The sequence below is a fragment of the Haemaphysalis longicornis genome, unplaced genomic scaffold (genome assembly GCF_048455015.1).
Source record: "Haemaphysalis longicornis isolate Haplotype H1 unplaced genomic scaffold, Haemaphysalis longicornis Haplotype H1 scaffold_3, whole genome shotgun sequence".
Classification (NCBI taxonomy): domain Eukaryota; kingdom Metazoa; phylum Arthropoda; class Arachnida; order Ixodida; family Ixodidae; genus Haemaphysalis; species Haemaphysalis longicornis.
In genome coordinates, this window is record NW_027526335.1 from 59,131,203 (window position 1) to 59,157,749 (window position 26,547).

Here is a 26,547-nt window from a genome sequence, read left to right on the forward strand (position 1 = left end):
CGTCGTTACTCGGCATCCGGGGCCGCGGCGGCGTCAGTGGTAGGGCGGCGGCGTTCGGGTGTTCCTGACAGTGACAGATGGTTTCAGGCGTTGTCGTCGGCCTCCGAGACGGAGACGAGCGGGAGATGCGCCGCGGTAGAGGAGTACGTGGGGCGGGCGTCGCATTGCCTGAGCGCAAAGCGCGTCCCAAATGCGGTTGAGCCGTACTCCGGCGCACTCTGGCAGCGTATAGCTTATCACAATGGCTCGGGAATGGAGAGACGGTCTATATATGCACCCCACTTAGAAGTATATGCTCCAGTGTGAATCGAGTGCATGTCGTAGAGGAAGCGTGCTTGAGCACTTCTGTTAGTTGCGGTTTGATTGTTTTGCGCACTGCAGCGAGCTGTTTAACGTGTCGTAGGTGTTATCTTGATGTTCCATGACGGGATCCTGAAGTGTATGTGTATCCTCGATATCGCCAACCTACCCTTGGCGATATCTTAGACGCGTATGGCCATTCTGCGTCAAAAGCAGTTATTTTTAAGACGATACTCTTTCTTGGGCTACTTGAACTGGAAAATTTTGGTCTGCCTGCCTGTCTGTCTGCCTGTCTGTCTGTCTGCCTGTCTGTCTGTCACTCGATTCAGGCAGCCGGCCAAAGCGAAACCCATGCTGCGCAATAGTCTTATATACTCACACCAAAATCTAAACTTCTAAGTCCGGTGTTAATGTTCATACTTGTCAACATTGTTGAACAAGAACAAGACATTACGCAAATATTAGGGCAGAAAATCAATAAATGAGTGATATTTGCAGGGTTCCTTTATTTAAAAAATTACGGATGCCTGCTTTTTGCGATAGCAAATAAAATACTACATCAACTGCAAAAACCGTCGCCTGCTGTTGCCCGCGCTATCTGGCGGAATTAAAAAAAAATTACTCCCACCTCCCCTCGCGGGAACCCCTGTTTGATGCGACGCATAGGGGGTTCCGTTGTTGTTTCCGTTAGGTTGATTCTCCCATCGCGTGAAACGTGCCGTGAACCCCCTGCCGCGGCTATGACGCAACGTTGCGCGGCTATGACGCAACACAATCTAAGACAATCCACTTTAATCCAATCCAATCCAATCCAAATCCAAATCCAAATCCAATCCAATCCAAGCCAAGCAAATCGAATCCAATCCAATGCCCCTCGCGAGAGATAGTTCGCTATCGGAGAGGAGAGGGGGTGAGCGGCGGAGAGCGCAGCTCGCGCGGCGAGGAGAATGGGGGAGGGGTGTGGACGGACAACAACAACGCCGTATGGACGGACAAGGCGAGTGAATGAGATGCCGTCGCATCTAAAATCAAATGGCAACAGCAACGAAAGGTTCCACTGGATAGGTTTCGCGTTCCGCTTGGAACGCTCGTGGAGTAGGGCAACGTGGTTCTGTAAACGTTGTAGTCAGGTGCCTCGAATCACGCGTGTCTCCGCCGTACGCCAGAGCTTGCATCGAGGCACGAGGCTTGGAGCAGTGGAACGCGGTAAATTTAAATTGACTTGAGCAAACCACTAACGTGTTATCTTGGAAGGAACGAGACGGGAAAGAAACAGCATGAGAGGTGAGCGGGAAAGAGAAGGGATGCATTTACTTCCCAGGGGCGCTAGTCGACTATCGTCTTGCGTCGACATTTGCAACGAAAGGAGCAGATACGCGGCCATTTTTTAGCATAGCTTTTGTACTGAACATATGTAAGCAGTCCTCCGGTGACGTGAAACGAGAATATATATGAAACCATACATCAGGGCGCCGGTCTTTCGATAATGTGTGTGATGACTGGCATCCCCCGGCCGCGACAACGCGCAAGCAGACGACGGAAACAAGCCGGCGGTGGAGGAGAAGACGACGACGAGTGGGTCCACGCTGAGCACGGAGCACGAGAGGGGAGTGTGCCGGCAGCGAGGAGCGACGAGACAGCGCTAAAGGAACGGGGGCAAGGATTCCTCTCGGGAGGCGGTTGGAGGGCAAGCCAGGAGCGTGCTTGCGCCGTGCTCCGAGAATCGTCCCGGGAGCTGCTCCGGGGTCCCTCTGCTGCAACACGGGGTGCCTGTTCCCGCTGGCGAGATCCGGAGGCATGTTCCGGGCCAATACTCGGGGCGAGGCCTAGAGTGGCCAAGAACTAGCGCGGGCATCGACATTCTGTACCTGCGACCACTACGTCTCAACAGGCGACGTTCGACCGACGTTCCACGTGTTCCATCGACGTCATCCCGCCCAGCGTCGAATAGACTGGAACGTGAGCGTGTCCCCTCGTTTTTCCCTTCCGCGCGAACTTTGGTTCGGACTTCAGTGTTATAGCCATTTCTCCGCGTGGCGCGTGTGCTGCTTTTTGTTGCCAATCAGGTCGCCAGTTCTTTTCCCCAGTGTTTGTGTGTCCTCAGAAGAATATATGTTTTTTTAGTTGTCCTCGACCCATGGCGTCACTTGTCGTTGATCCTCCTCCGTGGGCCACGCGCCCACCTGCTTAACACGCGGCCTCACAATGTGCAACAACTAACCTCCGGCGGTTTCTTCACGGCTTTTCTGCCATTAAGAAGAGTGTACCGCAAGCACTCTCTGGTGTTTCATTGTTTCCTTCTTCATTCATTCTTTATTTCTTTATTGTTTTGAGTTTCTCTTATACTTTTCTTTTTCACTCCCCTGTTTCTCTTTATTAACTTTTATTACAGAAGGGAAAGCTAGACCGAGCGCATATTATGTACCCAATCTGCTTGCTTATCTGCAGCGCAATTTTCGAGCTCACAGTAATCATTCTGCAGCACTCTCTGCAATTTAGTTTGCTCAAAAAAGAAGCAAGTTATTGCAATCGGGGTATTACGCTTTTGTGTATTTTTATCTCAAAGGCTCTGCTAGTTGAATATATTTATTGCGTTAACTGTAATTAGCTGAGGCAAAACTAGCATTTATAGTTAAAAATCTTGTGGTCGCCGAACACAGGTTTGTTAAAAAGGTTAGAAAAACGTTTCCGCTTCCATGCGGAAGCCTTGTTCACTTAGCGTTTTACGTCCTTCTGACGTCGTTCTTACCTTTTAATGGTAGGCGACCACAAGCTTTTTTACTATGAATCTATTGCCCGACCAGACGAGATTTCATCAAACCTGGATTTAATAACTAACATAACTAGCTGATATTTGCTCCTGTTTTTGTTTGCTCCCAAGTGCAACAAGTGGCATGCAGACGGTATATTGTCGGTCTAAAATGTTTCACCCGGGACACTTTTCGGTCCTTTTGAAACATTTTCCATCTTTTTAAATTTCCTAATTGCCAATTTTAGTATCACTTTCCTGATTTCTCTAACGTGGGATGCGCTTTTTGTCCGCAAAAAGCAAGAAAAAAAAAAAGAGAAACAAATTAAGCACTCGGGTGGTACGCCTGGTCTATGGGTCGCGCGAAGTGCAGGGCTGCGGATTCATAATTCAAAATTTGCGGAAAGAAACATTTTCACTTCTCAGCTCTATCGAAAGAGCGGCCGACGTCACGGTGTATAACGCCCACAAAAAAAAAAGAAAAAGAGAAGAGAAGAAAACCAAAAGAAGAAAACCATGTCGCTCTAATATTTAAAGGGCGAAGCACCTTAGGACCTCGCTTTGTCCGGGGCTTGGCGTCCGGTGTACACAGCGCTGCGCCTGCGTGAGGAGCATTGGATCGGATTGGATTGGATTGAATTAGGATTGGATTGGATTGGACTGAAATGGATTGGATTGGATGGAAATGTATATACTGTACACACGCGTTGTCACTCATTTATATGCGCGAGTGGGAAATGCCACGGGCGATTTACGGTAAGAACGATCCCCAGTGCTTCGCCCACTCGTCATTATTCACTTTGTGGAGATGCGTGAATTTTTTTATTCACTGCAAGCGTTGGTTCAGTGTGAGAACATAAAATAAAATAGAAAAAGAGGAGGCCACAGCCCTCAACGCTTTTCTCCGAACCGTACCAGTCGGAGTCCTAGCCTCGTAGCCTCGGGGTCCGACACTTAATTCATATCCCTTTCGCCGGCGCTGCGTGAAACAGGCGTCAGCTTGAGTCGTAATTAACTTCAGCTGGGGGGCTGTCGTTAGATGAAATGTAAACGTTTCCCCTCTTTGGATCTACCGTTAGGGATCGCTGCGCAATACCTTTGCAGGATACAATCTGCACACTTTAGGAGTCACATGCGTCTAACTTTATGGCAGTTTTGTTGTTTAGAGCTCTCGATTTGAGTTAGTGCCAAACACGTGCCGTCCGTTAAACTACGTGCTCGTTGCTGAAGCGTTGGTCGTTACACTTCACGTGGTAATTAGCTAAAGCTTTTCATCATTGTAGCTTCTGCCACGCTTGAACTACGGTTCAAACCCGCCTCGCTTTCACTGGTCGCCTTCCTACTATGTCATGCATTAGAAACATTTCACGCCGGGTTTAGATTTTCGTAAATATGCTGCTTTTTTTTGCGTAATCAGTGTAGAAGTCTCGAGATAACTTCTGTTGGAAAATGAACCCAGTTCATAGGTGTTTCGATCCTAGCACATAGATCCTCCATTGATCCCCTTTTGATAGAACCTCCAACTCCCTTCTTTATCACCTCCTCCGGCGATGACAAAGGTCAAGGCACGGAGTGTAATTAAGACTAATAAATGCACATCACAACAACAAGATACCAACCCGCAATTCTCACATACCCACTTGAGGCAACTGGCCAGTGGCAATAACTGCTGCCGTCAGAAGCTCATGGCTGATTCATGTGGACGTAACCATAGAGTGAAACAAACATATAAAGGTTGCCTACAACGCATGCAAACAGTCTTACGTATATTTCTGAATTCTCCATTTGATTCGAAACAGTACGTCATTATAAAGAACATCAAGAGCTGCTGATAGCATCTGTCAGAGAGGCAACGAAGCTACCCATTTCGCTCTGATTTACAGTTATAAACTGATGGGACAGACGTGGAGCCGTGGATTTATGGACGCGTATCGAGACCACGCGTGAAGCTGCATTTCGGTCTACATATGAAACTTAAAAATGCTATTTCCAACGGGGTGAATTCTTTATTCAAACGAAGTGTAACCAGCTTTGCAAAAACCTAGAATCTGACACATTTCCGACAATGTACACAAACGTTACGAAATAGCCAAGTGTACATATTTCATGGCGCGAGTGTCAGCCAGGCATGCATTGGACAGCTTCTCAATGCGCGAACGGGAGTGGCATCGCGTTTGGAATTCATATATAAGAGATGGCCGAATAAAAAGCCTTCACGCTGCGGCGGTATCTCCTGCGCACTAGCGAAGAGGCCCATACATTTTTTAGCCTTTAGAAAATGGTGGCGCAGCTTACAACGATGCGTCCTACAGTGTCGAAGGCGTGGAATGCGTACTTAGGTTTAATTTTAAAGAAGAGGGCACAAAGACGCGTCCGAAAGCTTCGCAATTCATATTTCTGTAAACAAACTCAACAGCAATTGCTGCAAATCCGTTTATTTACTTCGCACGAGTGCGCATAGTATATTAAAGGCTCCGTCTCTGTAGCCAACCCTAACGGGGTTGACACGTTTTCGTCGATTTTGTTACGCTAAAGCAAGCAGAAGGCTGACGCAAGAATGATCTATGGCTGGGCGCAGACAAATAAGAAGCAAGCCGCGCTACGCGTTCTTTCTTAACGACCACACCCATTGTTTTTGTTGTTCACTTCCATCAGAAAACAGCCTCGGCAAACGGAAATCAAACCCGCATCAACGCGTCCCATTAGCGGTGGATAAAAGAAATCGATCCTAAGCTGTGAGGTAATGCCGTGGGTAATGGATTCTTGAGCAGCGCGAACAACGATTGCTAGTTTACTTGCGTAACATCGGCTAAGTCAGGACTCCTGCTTGATGGATTCGTAGTGCAAAAAAGCATTTGATACCCCCTATTCTCCTTCAGAGCGACCCTTGATGAGTGACATATGAGGCGCAACGTGTAGGAGAATTTAAAAAGAATACGAATAGCGTAGGCTTAGCCCACAGCCTAAGCCTACGAAGCATTTTTCTGCCATAACTACTACAGGCTAGACCAACACTTGCGTAGAGTCGTTACTCGGGCACTGTCGTCACTAAACAGAAGTGTGACGAATCGTGTAATTTCACCTTACTGTCATGTTCCCTCTAACAGTTTTTTGGATAATTAATAACGTTCTTCTTGGCAGTACCCCACCGGAGACGTATCAAGACTGTGATCTTGGTGGTGATCGGGTTACGTTGGCCCGGATTGTAAGGGGCTGTTACACGACCTCTGGGTTGCGTGGTGTTAGTTCTCGGCGGGGGCGTGGAGAGGCCATCCAACTCTCAATAGGCAAAATATTGTGAGCGATTCCACTCTGTTGAGGTGGATGGCCTTCGTAGATGCGGTGATACAGAATTTCGAACGCAGGCACTATCTCTTGACGGAAGTTGTACTGCGACTATTCATAATTATCAAGGTGAAATTACAAAGTACTAAGGTGTGTCTCTGACTGGTTGTTTGAGAAGAGCTTTTAACGTGTGCAGGCCTGCTGAACGGCTGCTACGCGCGGTGCTTCTATACATTTTTGCTCTGTGGTATCAAATGCATAAAGGCAGAATTGTTAGCATATTCCCATCCTTTCACTCGTGAATGCCCATGCGACGGCAAGCCAGCCCTTTGCCAGTGTTCCTGTTATCAGCTATATTCGGGAGCATAAGCGCGCAGCAAGCTTATTGCCGCTCGCACGCTGCCCTTTAGCCCCCATCCTGCTCAGTGGCGACATGGCGTAAAAAGGGGCCCCAAAATAAATGACCGGCGTCGTTTCTTGATCGCGCATTCCGTCTACAAGTGGCCCACACTCTCAAACACTCTGAGAGAACTGCGCATGCCTGCAGCTGACCGACTTTGCAGACAGGCGGTGCAGCATGCGTCGGAGGCTGTGCGCACCGTTGTTGGCATTTCTTTTAAACCCCCCTATACAGCGAAGAAAATAAGAATAATTTAACCACCTTGGATTTACAACATATATGCAGGTATCGCCGTTTACAAAAGTGTTTTAACGCACAATTATTGTTTGGTGACTCCCCATAAATACGTCCGTCCGTCTGTAACACGTGACACATGGCCCCCACCGGGTATTTAATTAAAAGAATGCGAGGTCTCCCAAACACTTCTTACGAGTTGTGAATGCGGGAGCATTAATGCCTAATTGAATGCTGAATGGCTCTCTGATGACTCCTGCGCCGCTGTGTGAGAAGAGCAGAACCGGACGAAGTGCGAAGGTCGGTGCGTGGCGCGTTGAAATCGAACCAGTTTAACACAACAGGCATTTTCCTCTTTCTTACGTGGCTCTGCGCAGGCTCGCGCACTGTATTTATGTTTTATTTCGAAGCCTCACGATTCTTTTCTTTTGTATTCTATGTCTGAAGCATGCGCTACGGACCGCGTCACAGCTAATGTGCGCGCTCCCTTTTTTGAGGGTTATTTCTGAAGCATACGCTGTATGGAACACGGACCTATACCTAAGACCTCCAAACAAACATACGTAGAGGTGCATGCCCGAAGATGGTCCCCTTGAAATAATTATGGGAACAATATGAGAATTTCCAACACAGGAGTTCCTTCAAATGTTTCGTTCAAGAGTTTAACACCTTGCTTTACTCTGTTAGAATAGAGTATTCTGTGCCCGCCGAAGAGTGTGTTCTGGCCCCGCCAGTTTTGAGTCCTTGCTGTTGCCTCTTTTGCTGACGCTTTGCAGGCTGGTGCGGTACGTTTGGGAAGTAGCGCGAGCGACTCTGGACTCGAGCTACAGCAGGATAGTGTACGCATTCGGAGGCAACTACTTCATCCTGACCGCCGGTGGTACGTCGAGTCCCCTGTCTATGGTTACACCACGCACTCCTGTCTTTTTTTGGTCGCCCATTCAACTGTAGCTTCTGATATTGCGCCATTTTTAAATTCTTGACGTCTGACGAAGGGGAGCGGAAAGAGTAGAAATAGGAAAGTAGTCCAAAGGTGAGTCTTTGAAGCGTTAGTGAAACTTAGTTTCGTGCAACCTAGATCTAAACGTCGGAGTAGTATAGTACCATTGACATTTGTTGAGCCTTGTTCTGGCTTCATAAGAATGAATATGCAGAAAAATAGTGAGAAAACAAACATTATTCTAGCAATTTCCAAAAAAAAAAAAAATCTCGGAAGAAAAGCTGTAAAAGCTAAGCGAATACGGGTGATTCGCGCCTTAGTGTGTACAAATTGTCGCAGCATGCGCTAGTAGTGCAATGCTGGAGAAACAGCAGAGCTGGCGGCCCCTCCGTTCGTCGGAGAACGGCTGTGCTATGGGCAGTGTTGTACGGAACGACGTTCCAAGGAACGGCGTTCCTGAAGCTAGTTTCTTTTGGGAGGAACGGAAGAACGCCTGCGTTCCATTAAGAGTGGGTGGAACTGTAACGGTAACTCGTTACGTTTACGAAGGAACGGTTGAGGAAACGGCGTTCCTTCTGGGAAACGTTCCATCGCTAGGATTCGGCTGTGTTTGATGCCAAGGCTTTGGGGCGCTGATGCTAGTACAAAAACCACAGGCCGCTATGGTGTTTATCTTCCTTTAAGCTGCCCAACTTGCCCGCCCTTCTGCAGAACGTGCTTCCTTCAATGTGCTTCAACGACAGAAGAATAACCACGCAGCGGCCCGCAGCCTGTCGGGCAGGCTGCACCGGGTGCGCATGGCTTGTCGCTACACCGGCCGCAGATGCGCATGAGACAAGTGCTCCGGGGCCCCTTTGATTCGTCTTCTGCCGCGACCCCTTCTCTTGTGCATAAAAGTGGAACGCGGAAGCCGAGCACGAGAAGACGTGACTGTACCGTGTTCATCACACACGTTTTATCTACAGTACAGACAGCCGTGCCAGCCGATGAGGCCATAAGAGACGTCTCTGCTGTCTGTCAATGTACATCAGGGTCGCCAGCGTGCTCTCACCGCGTTTAAAAAGAAGGCGTCATGTTTTAAGCCTCATATTCTTGAAATGCTGCCGCTGCCACCCAATGCGATGCGAGAACTATCTGATCTCATGCGCAACAGCAACCACCTTTGAGGGCTGCAAGCCGAATCTGACCTCGGACGTTCTACTGCCCTACGGAACGGCCATGGCGCTCGAACGCGCCGCCGTAAATTTTTTCACCCACCTAGCGGACAGTCGGTTTCGTGATGTGCCCACTGCTAGGTTTGCTTTGACGATTGGTTTTGGAATTTTGCTGGGAGTTCTTGCGCCACCTTTCCTTCGCATCATAGCAGTGCGACGGCTGTGGTGTATTGCTACGGACAGGTTCCCACCAGTGCTCCAGCCGGGCACCGATGGCCAGCCGAGTAGCGTATACTCACCTAGGGTTACCAACCGTCCCGAATTTTGGGGGTCTGTCCTGAATTTTCACACAACGTCTCGAGTTCTGCGCCGTCCATATCTCTGGGATTTCTTCCGGACCACCCAGTTAAAATCTTTTTTTTTTTTTTTTTTTTGCAATCCAATGCACGCTCACAAGGCACGTCACGCTCCGGAACACAAAGTTAGCGCGAACGTCTCCAGGCAGAGCTTCAGGTAAAGCTGAACTTCCACGTGAAGTGCGACAATACTATTACACATTCTCCAGCAAGAGCAACTGTGGCGAGCAGCATGTAGCCAGAGGAAGTACCCCTTCAAGAGGTCGCAACAACACAGAAAGAATGAATTTGTCTGGAAGATACTGCCACAAAGAAAACTGATTTCGTTGCCTCTCTATGTTAGAGTAAGCTACCCCCCCCCCCCCCCCCCCCCCCCGCCTTTCCCCCGTCCCGGCTTCCTTCATTGAAGAGTTGGTAACCCTAAGCTGGTGGCTGCTGCATTGCGCATAGTTCCTCCGCTCCTACAACGAGAAGCCGGAGGCCAAATTTAAAAACTGTAGCATAGAGCTACAGCAGACAAGTCTGCGGCAAAAAGGCGACCATGAACTCTCAATCCGGCAGAGTAACACTTTGAAGCTCTGTTGTTAACGCTTGGGCTCCGATGCTAGCGCGTTCCCCAATATAAGGAGCAATCAAGAACGGTCGATGTTGTGCGCACGGCACCACAGAGTGTTTCAACGGTCGTCAAAAAAATATACACAAAACAACCACTGTCTATGGAGAGCGCATGCTGTATGCTAGCTCACGCCTATGAGCGCTTGCGGAGGCAGTCTCTTGAGCCTAAGGAACTGAACCAACTTATCCTCAAGTACACCACGGTAGTACCCTCAAGAGCTTTGGTGGTACGGCTCTTCAACATTGCCAACGAAGTGATGACGAAAAAACCGGGTTCGTCTGTCCGGCACCAACATCGAAATGCAACTCTTGCTGAGTTTAAACAAAGGACTGTACTTAGTTGCGAATATGTATTCTGGACATTCTTTTTTCACTCGTACTGTAATATTGAATCAGCATTCATTAAACGCCTATGTGTTGTCCCTCTCAATGCGTTTTCTTGTGCAAGACATTTACGTTCGTAAAGGGGATTAACTTTCTTTTTGCATATCTGAAGCGCATTATTCTGGCTGCCCATTTGAAGACCCACAAAATTCGTCTAGGAGCGTTTCGTTGAATTCTTTTTATCTCCAGATAATCTTCTGCCCAAGGTGTTCATATTCGTATAACATACGTAGTTCGATGTGAGTGTTAAGTTGCTCACTCCATTTCGCCTCAGGATTATCCGAAACCAGATTTAAATTAAAAAAAAAAAAATGAAATGTAACGTCAATATAACGACACGTTCCAATGTTCGAAGTGTAACTGGAACGCGTCCCTCACTCGTTATAGAAACTTGTAACGGGAACTCGTTTAAAAAATGGCGAGGAACGAGGAACGAGCTTTCGTTCTTATTTGAGAGGAACGTGTACAGCACTGGCTATGGGCGTCTAACTTCGTTGTTGGGTTTATTTATTTTTTTCCGCTTCAAAATTAACCCATTTCCCTTTAATACTTCTGAAAATTTCTAAGTGGCCTTTTTTCCTTGCAGGTGCTGCGCACTGCCATGTTACTGTTCCCCGCGCCAACTAACCCCATTCCCCTTACCGAATACAAGTTTGTTTTATTCGAAAGATTTCGTGTTTTATAGTGCCCCCAGCGCTTGTTCGGATGCAAACGATGGTTTATTCACTGAGAAATTAATCAATCTAAGTTAACATTTTGATTTTCCCGCTAAATCGAGCTTTCGTGGTATGCAATGACATCACAGGAACCGAACGCTCTGCAGCCTATTGCGAAGCGTTGTTTACCGTTAGTGAACCTAGATGGCTCCACCATACTGCGGCAAGCCGTTTTCTGCCTTTGGTTTGTTTTTGACCGTATTTAAACCTGGCTTGTTTTTATTCAGGGAGAAAAAAATAATTGTTTCGTGAAACCTAGTGCTCGCTCGACAAATATGGTCACGTAAGACACTGTTACTTGCGTCAATGGGCCAGTGTCGTCTGAGAGAACCCCAAAACCCCGCAGTCCGGTGCAGCTAAACCAAGCATAGTGCGCGCAGTACAAACAGCAGTACGCGTCGGTACTTCTATATTTACGTGTGCTTTCGTACCTTTCACTGTTTGTCCCACCATTCTTACTGCTTTAAAAAGAATGTGCCCTAAATTTAAGCCCAAATAGCTCGTTCGGCAAGCTTATAAGCTCTGCCGGATTTGCGTTGGCTCTTGTCGGCCTCCGCCAATCGCAGAGCTAGCTAGTATGACATCATAGGTTATGTTGCGGGAAATGAGCTAGTGGGTCGCATGACTGTTCCCTTTTTTCCTAATTATATAGCTTATTTGAGCGAAGTTTACGTTAAAAGTGGTGTCAGTTTGGTTCTGATGAGGCAATCTTTTGAATGAACCAAACTTGTGGTTTGTCTTCCTGGCCCCTTTAAGATAGCCTGGGCGGACTCGCCATTGTGCTCTGTGTGCTCTGCGAGGGAAGACATACGGCATGTCTTGCGCTACTGCCCTCAGCATGCAACTCAATGCGACACAGCGAAAAGAACTCTTGTGTGACTGCTACGCGGAAACTCTTCAGAACTGCCTCACTTTCTTGGTCCGCGGCAAAATCACGCCGACGCGGCGCGAGGGACAAAGGCTCTCTTGGCTTTTTTGTCCTACTCGGGATTAGTCGAGGTTCTTTAACCCTGGTATACTTAGATTTTTTTTATCCTAATTCCGTAATTTTTGTCTACGTTCCTAACTGATTTTATTTTCTTCTCCCTCTCATTTATTGTTACTAAGTACTTCTTCCCCCTTTCTTTCCTTTTTTCGCCTCACTATGTTCATTCAATCTGCAGTAGAAAGCCCCGCCGTTAGTGGGGCTAACCTCTTCCGTATTCATTAAAGCAGTCTCTCTCTCTCTCTCTCTCTCTCTCTCTCTCTCTCTCTCTCTCTCTCTCTCTCTCTCTCTCTCTCTCTCTCTCTCTCATATCTTTCGGGGTGGAACAGTGGTTAGGTTGCCGCTTTCACGTCGCAAGAACCCGGGTTCGATTCCCTGGACGTCCCTAACGATATTTTTTTCTTCGAGGATTTTGTGCGACGGGCGGAAAAGGCTCGGCCTAAAGAGCTCTGCTGTTAAAAGATGTGCCTTGTTTTTGCCTCCTCAGAACAACAAAAAAAAAAAGTGCCTAACCTTTGCTTCAGAGGAATACGAAGTACGAAAAAAATGGCGGAACCCACACGGTGGCTATCGACATAAAGTGAAGCTTTACATTTTTGCTTGTACACTGAAATCATTACCTGCACGTTTTTACGGTAGACAACTATTTTCTTGTCGTCGGACACGACGCGCGGAAGGCTCGTAATCACGTAAAATTTGCGGTTCGCATGGCGGAGACGCTCCTTCTGGCAAGCAGGCTGTTTATACGCCACCAACTCAAAGCGCAGAGAGCGTGATATCCGCACAAACTGGACTTCCGTCCGCCAGTTCCTCTGTGGTCCCGCGGGCGCGATAAGCGAAGGCCAGCTCCGTGGGCCAGCCTTATCTGAGGCGGTATTCTGGTCCTTTGTCCGTTTTCTGTCCGTTTCAAAAGTGTCCGTTTTGAGCAAGCCCTGATTGGCCAAAAGCGAACACCCGGATGTGACGCCATGCAAGCACGGCGGAGCTATGAGGCGTGGCTTCTCGAAGCAGACGATTTGGAGCAGACGATTTTTCGTCGCCTTGTTGTTGGTTCGCTGGGGGAACAAGAAACCCATAAAATATGGTTGAAAATAGCTTTAGTCGTTTAAACTGTGTTTACAAGGACAGTTGCGCAAAAGTAAACCTACAACTGGAAGTATAAGTCACAATAAAACGGACGCAAAACGCACAAACACGAGAATACTGCGCCTGGTGTAAGATAAAACCCAGCGGCGCGCCCTGCAAGAAAGATGCAGCAGCAGTCCCCCAGAAAACTGGTCGGCGAGCCAAAGCAGGATTCGCTTAAATAAACACCGCTTGTTCCATTCCCCTTCTCTCATAGCGAGACAAGTTTCAAAGTGGATCAGTTCGAAGCGTAGCTTTGCCAACCCCGAAACAATATATTTCAATACCTGATCCCGGGGTGCCCTTCAGCACGTGTTGCCATTGCCGAAAAGGGAAAGTACGCCGAGAGTGGCACCTGCCCCGACGAACCGATTTAGGCATCGCGGACCCCGTGGAGTGATTCATATAATCCCGCAACGACACGTCGTAGGAAAAGCGAGCCGAAGGGATTTCTCCCGATGGGAGGATTTAGCTTTATTTTTCCTCTTCATGTGGCGACGAAGAAAAGTTGCCTTTTCTGGGGTTTGGTTGGGAAACTGGCGACAAGCGACACCTTCACCAGCGTTACGAAGCTGCACATTCTGGCATCGCAAACACGCGTTCAGCGGCCGTAAAAAGAAACGCAGTCGGTGCGCGATGTGGAAGTGTCTTGCAGCGGTGACGGCGGGGGCGTACTCCCACGCTTGTCGCTCACATTGGCAGCAGCCTGGACTGAGCGATATTTCCCCTGGGAGTTTCATACGATGTGGCAAACACGTGCCCATCCAAGTCGGATCTCCCATCGAGTCGGTCTCAGCTGCAAAAGACGGGCGTGCTTACGCGAGTAGCAGGGAAAGTTTTACACGAGCGCAGCCCGGATCAACAGGGGATTCAGACGGTGCATTGGAGGAGAGAGGGGTGGCAAGGTGGCAGCGAGGCTTAGAGCTAAAACGCTTTCTTATTTTTTTATCCTATCTATAGTCGCTCTTGTTTTTCGCTTTTTGAATATCATTAGTGGCTGACCATGCTGCCCATTCGAGCTTCGGTGTGTGATATCAGAAGTCGCCAGCTGTATTTTTGCCCTGGTTCATCTGGGTGCAGCTGTGGAGAGAAATGTATTCGGCCTTAAACGGCATCGAAGAGCTTCGAGTCACAGTCGAAATGGGCGAAACAGTTAAGTATAGAGATAGAGAGAGGGGGTGGAGAGAGGGGACAAGCAGCAGCGTCGATATATTAGGCGAATTTGGGTTAGGTTTCATTAAGGTGACTCTGAAAGTGCTACCAATATTTAACTCGATAAAACTAGGGGGAACGGTTACTGGCGAAGCAAAGAATATATTTTGCAAGACTAGCTGACGAGTTCGCGTTTCGGTGACGATAAAGCATTCATATTTCGTAACGGAAATGGATGTGCCGGTCTGCAAAAACCTTTCTGCGATAAAGTTTTTGTAGGAACAAGGTCACTTTTTTCCTGTTATTCGCTGACTGACTATATTGAAAAGAAAAGCACCAAGGCGCTTTAACTTTCCGACCACTATGCGGTTTCTTTCCTGTAACGATTGAGGCCATCTAACGTATACATGAAACATAGACGCACAAAGCAAGCTCTCGCGTCTGTTCAATACGGAGAAGTAATCAGGAGGCCAAAATGAGATAGCAATGGCAGAAGCCGGCGGGGTAGGCCATCAAGGGATGCTGAAAAAAAAAAATAATAACCCCGCACGGCATACGGTCCATATGATTTAGTAGTACGCATATCGGACCCACGGGTCAATAGTTCAATAAATCGTTAAAACGTTAGTCGTGTTTTTCGTGACTGTACCGGATTTTATTTTTACGCCAAGCGCTGCACGAGACACTCTTTGAGGGGCATATATGTGGAGCAGCATGCATAACCGAGATAGCGATGCCGGCGTGCAGAATTGCAAGGTAGGGGAGTTTGCATGTTTCGATGTACGGCTGGGACCCGGGTGTTTTAAATAAGAAACGATACCTCGTTCGCCAACAAAGAAGGCTCTCAAAATGTGCCATGTTTCGGGTATTTGCGATCAATAGCAGGTGCTTAGGGTAGTTTTTTTTCTTTTTTACGGATGAGCACTTCTGCTGCGATTTTCACCATCAGAGGACGCCGGATCCACCGCAGTTCTGTTGCTCGGGCTACATCTCTGAGATCGGCACCTTCACTGCGCTACTGCACATTTCTCGCACACGGGCACAGCGCCGTATCCTCTCGGCTGCTGCGTTACCCGCCGTGCGGGTGGTATCAGGCGAGGGCGCTCTGTCATGACTGGACTCAGCTGCCGCGCTATGTGATTGGGTGTTGCCGCACTATATCTAACTCTGGCCTCTTTATTTCGTGCTTTTCAATATAGAGAAGCTCTACTCTTTACATTTTCTCTCTTCCCTTACACGTAGTGTTCTCCCCGCAATCTGTTTACACGGCAATAATTAATTTATCTTGGCCAGTGCCCTATCGATAAAGACTACGTCGACAGCAATGATGATGATGATTACGTTACTCACTCACTCACTCACTCACTCACTCACTCACTCACTCACTCACTCACTCACTCACTCACTCACTCACTCACTCACTCACTCACTCACTCACTCACTCACTCGTTTTCATAGGGCAACGGAAACAGATTAGCGTGACGTAACAGACGGGGAGGCTTATTTACAAGCCATAAAAGGTGCCAGTCGAGGCACGCAGATGAGGGCGGTCAGCACTCAACCAGCAGTACATTCGTCAGCTTACTTTTTAACACGAAAGTGTTTTATGCCCGGGTACACAAAGACCTTACTGACGTCATATTCGTCACGGAAGTGACGTCGCCAGAAAAAGTGCCATTGACGCGGCGGCGCCCAGATTCGAGCCTACGAGCCTCTCGCCACAACGGGAGGTACGTAGCGCTCTGCCTACTGCGCTATGAGCAGAGACGTGAGCAGCTCTGCGAAGGCGCCTTATGTCCTTCTCTATGACTCATTCAGATGGTGCTGCCGTACAGGAGAGGCGAAGCGAAGTATCGCATCGTGACGCTAATGAGCGCCGACAGTTGGCGCCTCGATGCCAGCGCCTTCGTGTGCAGGGAACGCGCGTGAATTTAGGAACTCTCTGCTGTGGCGTTTTTCTCATGACAGTTATGTGTTTCAAGGTGCTGTTTCTGTGCATGTAATGTTTAATTTTTGTTGTCCCGGAATAACATGCATCTGCTTTCTCCAGCACATACAGTACATGGGCGATTGGCCGCTGAACACAGTAAAAATAGGACGACGTTGGGCTGTTCATTCTCTGTGCAAGAGACTAATATGTTCGCTGAATAATTCGCGCTTCGCGAGAAAGCAAGTTCCGGATGCTTAATCGTTCTTACGTGACACTGGCACGCACACATGTGCACGAATTCACTGAAGCTCATATGAGTTGTTTCATACTGAGGTCCAAAACTGGTATTACTGCATGCAGTGTAACCGTTGTTTGTTGATTTGATTGATTGCAGGGTTTTAACGCGCCGACGCAACGCAGGCGATGAGGCGCGCCGTAGTGGAGGGCTCCGGATTAATTTTGACCACCTGGGGATCTTTAACGTGCGCCGAAATCTCGTACACACGGGCGTTTTTGCTTTTCGCCTCCATCAGAAAAGCGGCCACCGCGGCCGGGAATCGAACCCGCGACCTCGTGCTCAGCAGCACAACGCCTTAGCCACTGAGCCACCGCGAACCGTTGTTTGTAAACGATGACGCAGGTGTAATAGCATGGTACTTAACCGGAGTCCACGAATGTTGCTTTCGTTGTCTGCGTACCAACGTTTTTCGGATATTAGAATTAGCACCATATAAGGTGTAGAGGTTAATTTCGCTTCCTGATTAATATTTCGACTTTCTGCAGCGCAGGCAAGTGACAGCTAGGTTACTGCGAAACGTTCGTGTAGTGAAGTCAGAGTCCGTACAGCGTTTCGCCGAGACCAATTACCGAATCCTGCGTTGGAAAATGACTTGAATAGTAAGCAACCGTAAGATGTATATATTGAAACTAGCCGTTTCGCTAGTTGCTAATGGCACCATCACGCGCAAAATGGCCTTCTCACCGATTTGTCCGTTTTGGTTTAGTGCTATCACGGAAACATTTTCCCTCAAAGACGGTCAGGTTCGCATCTTACGACTTGGAAAGGTTCGACAAAAGCGGTGTTTTGTAGACATTTTAAGGTTATTGTGGTGAGTGCTACAAGTCTTCGAAGGGAATAGCGAATGAAGTTAACCGAGCTAGGCTTGTTTAGGGGCTAGTTGGTATATTCTTGAATTCAATATTAAAGTGCGCTGAATATTTTGGACGAGGGACGGGGAAAGTGAAAAGGCAAACCAAACGATGGTGCGCAAACTAGCAACTGGTGTATTGAAAGCTGTATGGTTACTTACAAGCATGCGGTGGTGAGTGTACATTCATTGATTAAACATGATATCTTCGTGCGCGTGCGCTCATGTGCCAGGCCACCGGCCTTGCAGCCCACTGCGCAAAATGCGGATGCAAAGCAAAGCTGAAACAAGCAAATGTGCTATCACGACCAAAAGACCGAAGGGTTCGGGAAGTGATTGAGGCCTTCAGAATGGTGTCTGTGGAACAATGTATCAGCGTGACCACAATAGCCCTCACAGAAAAGGAGATTGAAATAATCAAAGAGAAGTCCAATGGAACATGAGCGAACGCGCACGAAGATATCATGTTTAATCTATGAGTGTACACTCACCACCGCATGCTTACAAGTAACCATACAGCTTTCAATAAACCAGTTGCTAGTTTGCGCACCATCATTTATTTTGTCTTTCCACTGTCCCCGTCCGTCGTCCAAAATATGCAGCGCACGTTAATACTGAACTCAAGCAAACGAAGGCCGCGCTACGAATACGTATCACGAAATAATATAAGGATGGCGAATGAGAAAGAAGCCGAGCGAAATTATGCCTTGTCTCTCTAGATTTTTCTTCAGAACGCTCGAACAAAGATTCCACAATACGTAGTAGTAGTAGTAAGTATTGTTGAATAAGGCGGACTTAGCCTTGCAGCTGCCGGCAATTGCCCCGCCTAATCGTCCCCAATACCATATCAAAACTCTCAAAGTCATCACACCTCACTTAGTACTAAATAACAGGCACCTCACTTAGTCCTGTGGACTGCAAGCGCTCTGTCCCTCCTGAAGGCCGCTAATGACGCGTGGGAAAGCTGCGGACTATTTTCTTATATTTTTGTAAGGTTTGTCGCCATCGCATGCCAGGGAGCTTCCTTGTTATATACATCATGATAGCCGCAGAATTTTGAGGCAGTCACGTCTTATTAGGGCAGCTTTCTTCTCCGTGTTTATTTACCCTCCACTGTTGTAGCGGATAACCTGTAAGTCTCCCTTATCTTCCCACATACACGCAGACAAGAAAGGTTGTTTACGCGAAAGCAACAACCTTGCCCGCTTCCTTTTTCCAGCTACATACTTTCTTCTGGCTAAAAAAAAAAACGTCTTCCCTCCCCGCCCAACAAGGCAGCCATTCATGGGCGATAGCTTGACACGCTTGACTCGCTGTGTAAGAGACTTGCTGGAGTAAAAAAATAGAAAAGCACAACTTTCAGGGACGACGCGGAGATCTTCGACGGCGCGCTATTGTTTCGGATGATGCGCTGTTCTGCCGTCTTGTCATCTCCGCTCATCTCCGCCCTTTTTCTTGACGCATTCCAAAGTCTCATGGAAGCGACGGGCGCTAAGCCCCTTCTTAGCAACGCCGTCTTTTCTCCTTACCCGTGTTTCTATGTCAGCCGCTGCAGACGTATTAGAAATCACCCAGGAAGGTTTCTTACTGGTCGAACTTTTTTGTTTAATATAGGTTTTGTTCCCATTCGCAATTCGATTCCTTTAAGACAAGACATGGGCCTGTGACGTTTCGCTCGATTATTGGGCTTCAATATCTGAGGACACAACGGCCACTCACGTTTAGCGCGTGTTTGCGCTTGTCGTGTGTGCTGCGTGGCCTGATCGCACTGGAAGAAGCCTGACAGCGACATCAAAACGTGAAAGAAAGAGTGGCCCCACTCGACCGCTTCTTCTTAGGGACTTTCGGACATGACAGCAGTAAGAGGCGTGGACAGCGTATCAGAACAAAAACACTGTTGTTAAATTTTTGGAAACGGAGTTTAACGGAGTTAAATTTTTGAATGCCAGCGTTGCTAGCTTCGGTGATCTGGTCATGACACGGCAAAGTCAGAGACGAAGAAGTCAGCGTACTTAGTGAACGTAAAAGAAATAATGAACGAAATGATTAAATACTTCATTACTAGCTTCTTTTTTTTGTTTTTTGACGACTTCCTTATGATCGATGCACTAAAAAAAGCGCAGCTTTCGGATTTCGACTCAACTAACCTTATGCTTCTTTTACAGATACTGCGGCCATTTAATGCAGATCAAAATGCTTAGAATATACTAAGGATCGAAGTGGTCGCTGCCAGAGACAGGACGAGAGGCGCAGCGTAGCAGCACGCTGTTCTTGAGCTCTGTGTGCTTAAGCCTAGATTATGCGGGCGCCGTCATGCAGGCGTGGAGTTGAGTGAAAGCAGAAGCGAAAAACTCGCTGAAAATCGCGGCTTCAAGTGGGATGCCGTAAAGGCACGATCGCCTGCTTATTCTCCGTCAAACATTCACGCTGTCTTTACAAGATGGGATTGTACGAGCTGTTCTCGGCACCCATATTTAGACACGGATAATGCGATGCGACGAAGAAGGATTTCATGACTGCTCTCAGAAAGTTCGGCATAAGCGTCAGGCTTTGCATGAGTAGACGGGAAACTGTGTCGGGCACGTGGCGAGAAAGATAGCCGAGTGATGGCGCAACTGCGCATCCCACCTTGTGAAGGCTCGTCGCTTTGAATCCAAGGTTGCGTAGCTTCAAAGCTACTTATTGCACCCTCCACTTAGCATGAAAAACGTCCTTCGAGCTTTCGCGAGTTCTCTTGCAAGCATGAAGCACACAGTTCCGACTTCTCACGCTTCGTTTTCTCCGTATATAGAAACAGTACTAACATCTCGCTTGGAAACGTTCGCAACTTTCTTGCCAGAGATACCTGCCAAAAGTGGCATCCGCTTGTTCTTAAAGATACGATGCTCTCCCGGTGGAGTTCCCCTCGTTTTTAGCGCCATTTCCTTTCCTTCTTGTTTTTTTTCTCTAAACCTTTCAAAATTTGAGAGTCTATAAACACGCGTGCGGATTGCACTCACACACGTATAAGATCACAAGCACGTCATTATTCCTGATCTGCTGTTAGGCTCTTGCAGGCATAATTGCGAATAATTGATGGGGACGGCGCTCATGGCACGTTGCGATGAAGTGGAAGAGCCTCCAGTTGAGGTGCTTACATCGTAGTTGATTACAATAGGTGGACCATCTGTTTAACGGAGTGGCTACAAAGGGGTGGTGGACGGAATAGAGGAAGACAAAGGACTCGATGGAGTGATAAACCGAGAAAATTCTTCGGCAAAGAAAGCACACGACCAACTCCCGATACGAGAGACTGAAAATCTTTGGAAAAGGCCTTCGTCCTACACAGGGCGCAAATAGGCTGTTGTTGATGACAAACTAGTTTGCTTTTACAACTTGTCGTATTTTTATCAGTATTTCAATTGTTCTAGACCATTCACATAAGCAAGAAAAGACGAAAAACTTGGTCTTAGAAAAGTCAAGGCGGTGAGCTAGACATCCATACGCACCAGCTTAATGAGCATCTGAATGAACTCTATGGATTAAAACGGGCGCCCAGTGTGCATTTTAATGCATGTGGTCATTAACGCTCTGATTGATGCCACTGAGATGATTTGTCTCGGCTTGACAACACAGATCTTCTCTTGCAGGGCAGTGGGTGCTGACCGTTGGTAGCTACTGGGCGCTCGGGCTGGTCTTTCTGCTCGCTGACACTACGGAGGCGTTTTCCTCGATCAGGAGGTACAGGGTGCAAGGGACGGCAACGAAGGTAAGGCTCAATGAGACACCTTGCTGCTGTTGACGGGGGATGTGTCAAAATATATTTTGTTTTCACGCTTTATATTTTTTTTAGTTTCTAGCTAAACAAAGGATAATAAACTCTTTATTAAAAGGGTAGTTTGTGGAGCTTGTGTTCATACCCGCAGAACTATACAAGCACAGAAAAGCATAAAAGTGCTAGGGTACATGCTCCGTAGCACTCATAAGCTTGCGGTTGTTACGCAGGAAAATGTGTTAGCGTGCATGTTAGTTGCATTGCATGACTAAAGGTTTTTTTATTTACTCATGCCGTTGGCTGGTGAGGCTCATACAGGGTGGGGTTGCGAAATCCTTGAATAACATATACGCATAAGTGCACTTACATAATCGTGCACGCCTAAATTTGTACACACCTAACACAGAAAAATATTTCGGAAACAATGCAGTGCAATGCAGGATAGAAATACGAATACAATGACAAACCTACGCATATACACATATATAAACATACACACACGAATGCAAACATATACATGCATTCAAATTATTAGCAACAAGGGTAGGGTTGATTTTTACTTGGGACTGCATGAATGTGGTTCTCAAATTCCGAAACAGTTCGAGATTGGAAGACAGATTCTTGTAATGCTTTCTAGTGACGTATTGTGCGTGGAAAAAAGGAATATGCATGCGTATTGATGTGTAGTTGCAGCACTCTGTAAGTGTGGTTATTCGGTTGTAGGTAGCTACGCAGGTAAAACGTTTATTGAGAAAAAAAATTCGTGGTTTTTTGAGAGGGAGCGCAGGTTGGGGCGGGGAATACCTTCGGCGAGCGCGCGGTAGTGCGATAGGGTGTCGGCGAAGTAGGGGGAGGGGGGAGGGGGAGAGAGACCGCCTGGCTCTGTTGGGAACGCCCTGAAGTGAAGCACGCGGGCCCCAGCATACGCTGCTTCATTCCCAGGGAGCGAGGAATGTCCCGGTGTCTATACGATGGTGATCGTAGGTAGAGAGAGAGAGAGAGAGAAAATTTTATTTGCCCTTTTGGCTAAGGCCTCCTCATTCCAGGGGGCCACTGGAATTCCTCGTTAGTTGGTCTTCCAGGGGTCTAGCCGGGAAGGCGGGGTGCCTATGGTCTTTTGGACAAAGCTTGCCAACGATAGCTGCTGCTCTAGCGTGGCCGGTTGAGTCAGCCACTCCCTGCGGATACTGCTTCTATCTACCTTGGGGCATAGCCATAACATGTGCTCTTGATTGATCGGTACGTGGCATTCATCACACTCTGGCGGGGAAGTGTTCATACAGCCTTTGTAGATGTAAACTTTGTCGGGTGTGAGTAGCGTTTGCGTTTGCGTCAGCCTTATAGTGGTTTGCTGTTGCCTGGATAATTTCTTGTGCGGAGGAGTGAATTTGCGTTTGCTGTCTGCGTATTCTTTTAGCTGCAGTTTTGGCGGTGTCACGGGCTTTTGGGTTTGATCACAGTTGGCAGGTGCCCGGAGAAGCGCTTCGCGGGCGAGCAGGTTTGCTCTTTCGTTTCCTGCCAAACCTGTGTGTCCCGGTACCCAGTGTACCCTTATCGTGCCTTTAAGGTGCTTAAGCTCTTCCAAAGCCGGTTTGGGAATGAAGCCTTGTGTTAAAAGGGTGCAGACTTTCTTGCAGTCAGTGTATATGTTGGTGAGAGTGTGCTGTGTCGCAGTGCAGGCGGCTGCCCAAGCTATTGCAGTGGCCTTGGCTTCTTCGACGGAATAGCCATTGCCTTGGTTTGTCCCTTCCTGGCCTGAACTGCTCGTGAATGCAATGCCATAGCTATATCCTTGCACTGCCGCGTCAGTGTAAACATGGATCTGATGGGCGTCTCTGGTGGCTTTCTTTGCGTAAAATTTGGCCCGGATGAGTCGTCTTGCTGGGTTGCGTTCCTTGTCCATATTTCTCGGGATGGGTGCTGTCTGAATGAGGTTCGACAGCTCTGGTGGCAGTATAGCCAGTTCTCCGGTAGGGGTTCGCAATGGGTTGTAGCCCGCAGCGCGGAGAATGTCCTGGCCTTGCGGGGATTTTCGCAGTCGATCCAGTTGGTTATGTCTGTGGACTGCCAATACTTCTTGGAGTGTATTAATGGTACCTGTGTCGAGTAGCAGCTTGGTACTGGCGCACAAAGGTACGCCGAGGGCGATTTTTGTGGCCTTCCGCAAAAGCGTGTTAAGTTTGTTCTCTTGAGTCCTATTGAGATTGACGTACGGTATTTGATATATGATTTTGGACGTGATGAGATCATCTCTCAGACGAAGGAGGTCGTCTTCTAGGAGTCCTCTGTTTTTGTTAGAGATTCTCCGAAACATGTGCAGAATCTGTTCTCCCTGTCTGATAATGTTATTCACCGCCATGTGTCCTCCTCCGTCACTCTGTAGTGGTAGTCCTAGTACCTTGATGTGCTTTCCCGGGACGACGGTGTGCCCGTTCAATAACAAGCGAAGTTCTGGAGGTGGAAACCTCCAGAACTTCGCTTGTTATTGAACGGGCACACTGTCGTCCCGGGAATCTGTAGTGGCAGTCCTAGTACCTTGATGTGCTTTCCCGGGACGACGGTGTGCCCGTTCAATACCTACGAAGTTCTGGAGGTGGAACCTCCAGAACTTCGCTTGTTATTGAACGGGCACACCGTCGTCCCGGGAAAGCAAATCAAGGTACTAGGACTGCCACTACAGAGTGACGGAGGAGGAGGTAGGTTGGGAATGACATCGAGTTTCTGGACACCACCGGGGGTACTCTTCCAAATGGGTATTGTCGGCGGGCTTGTTGGAGAGCCGGTGATTATGGTTAGGTGTGTGTGTGAGGGGCCGCCGTGGCGCCGTGAGGGCACTGGGAGTTGCTTCGACCGCGGTTGAAGAGAGATGAAGGAAGGTAGCTGTGTTGAGAACGGTGCCCTCGTTGTCAATGACTGCTAGGGTGGAGCGAGAGTATACATGGTGGGGTTCGGGTCATGTCGGTGTAGTGAGCATAGTTAAAATTTTTAAATTAGCTTTGTGTTGGTTTATGTATTCCCATTGCGAAGGAGCTCTGGCAAGGCTCACACATTTAGCGTATTTCTAATCAAGTCGACTAGTAGATCAAAAATAGTAGACCAGAAAGGAGGCTACAAGTGGTCACGCGAAAAGATTTGTATTTTAATGCTCGGCTGGTTCCCTCGGTCGGTCGAAAATATAGCGTCGTAGTCGTAACAGAAGCGACGGTAGGCAAAACGGCAAAGCGAACAAAAATAAAGCAACTGAGTTGAAAATAAAATTGGGTAAATTTGATTCTGTACGGTAATCAAACCGGGGGCTGTTGGAACGCCAGGATGGCTGGATGGCTTTAGCTAACTAAGGGGGGACCTAGTGAGTGCGTTGTGGCCTTCGTTTTAGAAACGTGGGTTAGAGACTTGTACTGAAGCCTACACGAGTCATTTGAGCGCGCTATTTACAGAAGTAGCAATTAAGCAAGCAAGCCAGTGAGTCGGGAAAGTGCTGTGTTTTATGTTGTGTAGGTCTCATCTTCTTTGCTGCCGTACTACAACAGAAAGATGCGAGCAACGCTAAATCATATTCAGCGGGTGGTTTTAATGCAGGAACAGTTTGATCGTAGGGAAGGGGCAAAGGGAAAACACAAGAAAATCAGGCCCAAATGTCTTCTTGCGTTTTTTAAAGCTTCAATGTCTGCAACATCCAGTTTCCACAACCATCTGAACACTACTTAGAAGTTTCCGCAGTGAGAAGCCTGCGACCGACTCTATTAGCCGCTACGACGGCCGATCACGACAAAATTTGAGTGCCTACGAATCCATACAAGGTCACGGACCAATTATTTCTATGCAAATTATGCGCACTACGAATCGCAGGGCCAGATATATCGGCCTCGTTCTTCAACTCTCTGTCATCCAGGTGCCGCTTTCCGCAGTTCTTTGAAGACTGACAACTCCACAGTTCTAGACCGTAGAGACTGCTTTGCGCGCACTTCATCAGATTTTTCCGCCGGGTCCTAAAGACGCGGAAGCTGTCAGCAGTGATTATATGGGCAGTAACATCTAGCGACAAATTAAATAAAAAATATTTACAGTTATAAAGAGTATTTTTGCAGGGTTCGTTATTCAACTTGACACCGCGCTCAATGCGCAATGCCACTCTAAGCCATATGTTTAACTCTATGCCTAAAGGGTCTGCCATTTGAACGAAATTGCTGGGGATCACCTGCACGTGGCGGGTATAAGATCCTTCGTCCGTGCTCATGGTTGCGTATTTCGGGGAACGACGGTATGGCCAACCTCAACGCGCATGACATCGACACCATACCGTTGCTTCGAGCCATTAGGCTGCAGCCGACGCTGTAAATGGCGGTATCGCGAGCCGGAACTCGGAGCCCATCCTTGATTGACGAAAGGAGAAACGCTCGCCTTGTGCTTCCGTCTCCGCGATTTCCGGAAGAGGACACCAGACTCGCATTCCCCGTGGTGATAGTGGTTGCGTACACGGGCGGCTATCCGTCACCACCATACTTACCTATAGTCAGTATCGTTGGTCCTTTCGTGTCGGGCCGCCAAAACAGATTAGGGCGTTATTATCACGCGGAACATCATTGGAGCAAGAGCTGCTGCTCGCCTGGTGTCCCGAGAAGAAGTCGCTGCGAGCACGCTTTGAAACGTTTCTCTCCGTTGAAGTGAAGTCCTAAAGATTTTATCCTTTGCGTGTCCATAAACTGGTAACTTTTCGAAGGCTCTGCAACGCATATATATATATACACTGGATTCGCGAGTGTAGCCTGTGGTGTGGGTAAAAAAAAAAGTACACGCAGTTGCTTTTCATCCCTCAGCTCACTCAAAAAAAAAAAAAAAAAAGAAAAGAGGAGCATGAAAAGCAGGTTCATGATGGCACTACGTTTGAAGGAAAAAAGAGGCTGCTACGACGATGCAGTCATCAAATAAAGAAAAGCAACGCATTTCGGCACTAGCTAACTCTGTTAACTCTCTAATACTAGCTAACACTGCTAACACTTGCTAACTCTGACACCAGATTTCGTGCTTAAACCACTTTAATAAGACCGTCACTACAATATGCGTCGATTATCTGGAACACCCACCGAGTGAATTTGACTAATTTACTCGGGGAAGTCCAGAACAAGGCGGTATGGTTTTTTTTTCCGTTCGTACTTTTGAACCCAAAGTGTATCCTTCCTCAAAAAGTTCCTTAATCTACAAAAACTGAATCTCCGTCGCAAATTGTTTCGTCTTGGTTATTTCCATTCACTATATTATAACCACTCGCACTTTTCCACGGAACATATTTTTCCAGTGCATCCTTACGGACTGACCATGC

General features: G+C 47.8%; 1 protein-coding gene across 1 annotated transcript in view; it reads left to right on the forward strand.

The window, feature by feature from the left end:
* The window catches only part of LOC144173268 (fatty acid hydroxylase domain-containing protein 2-like), a 67,465-nt gene that overhangs the window by 24,423 nt on the left and 16,495 nt on the right, over nt 1-26,547 (forward strand). The window contains exons 3-4 of the mRNA XM_077701754.1: nt 7,745-7,848; nt 21,103-21,221. Of these exons, the coding sequence (XP_077557880.1) occupies nt 7,745-7,848; nt 21,103-21,221 (223 nt within the window). The remainder of the gene's footprint in view (nt 1-7,744; nt 7,849-21,102; nt 21,222-26,547) is intronic.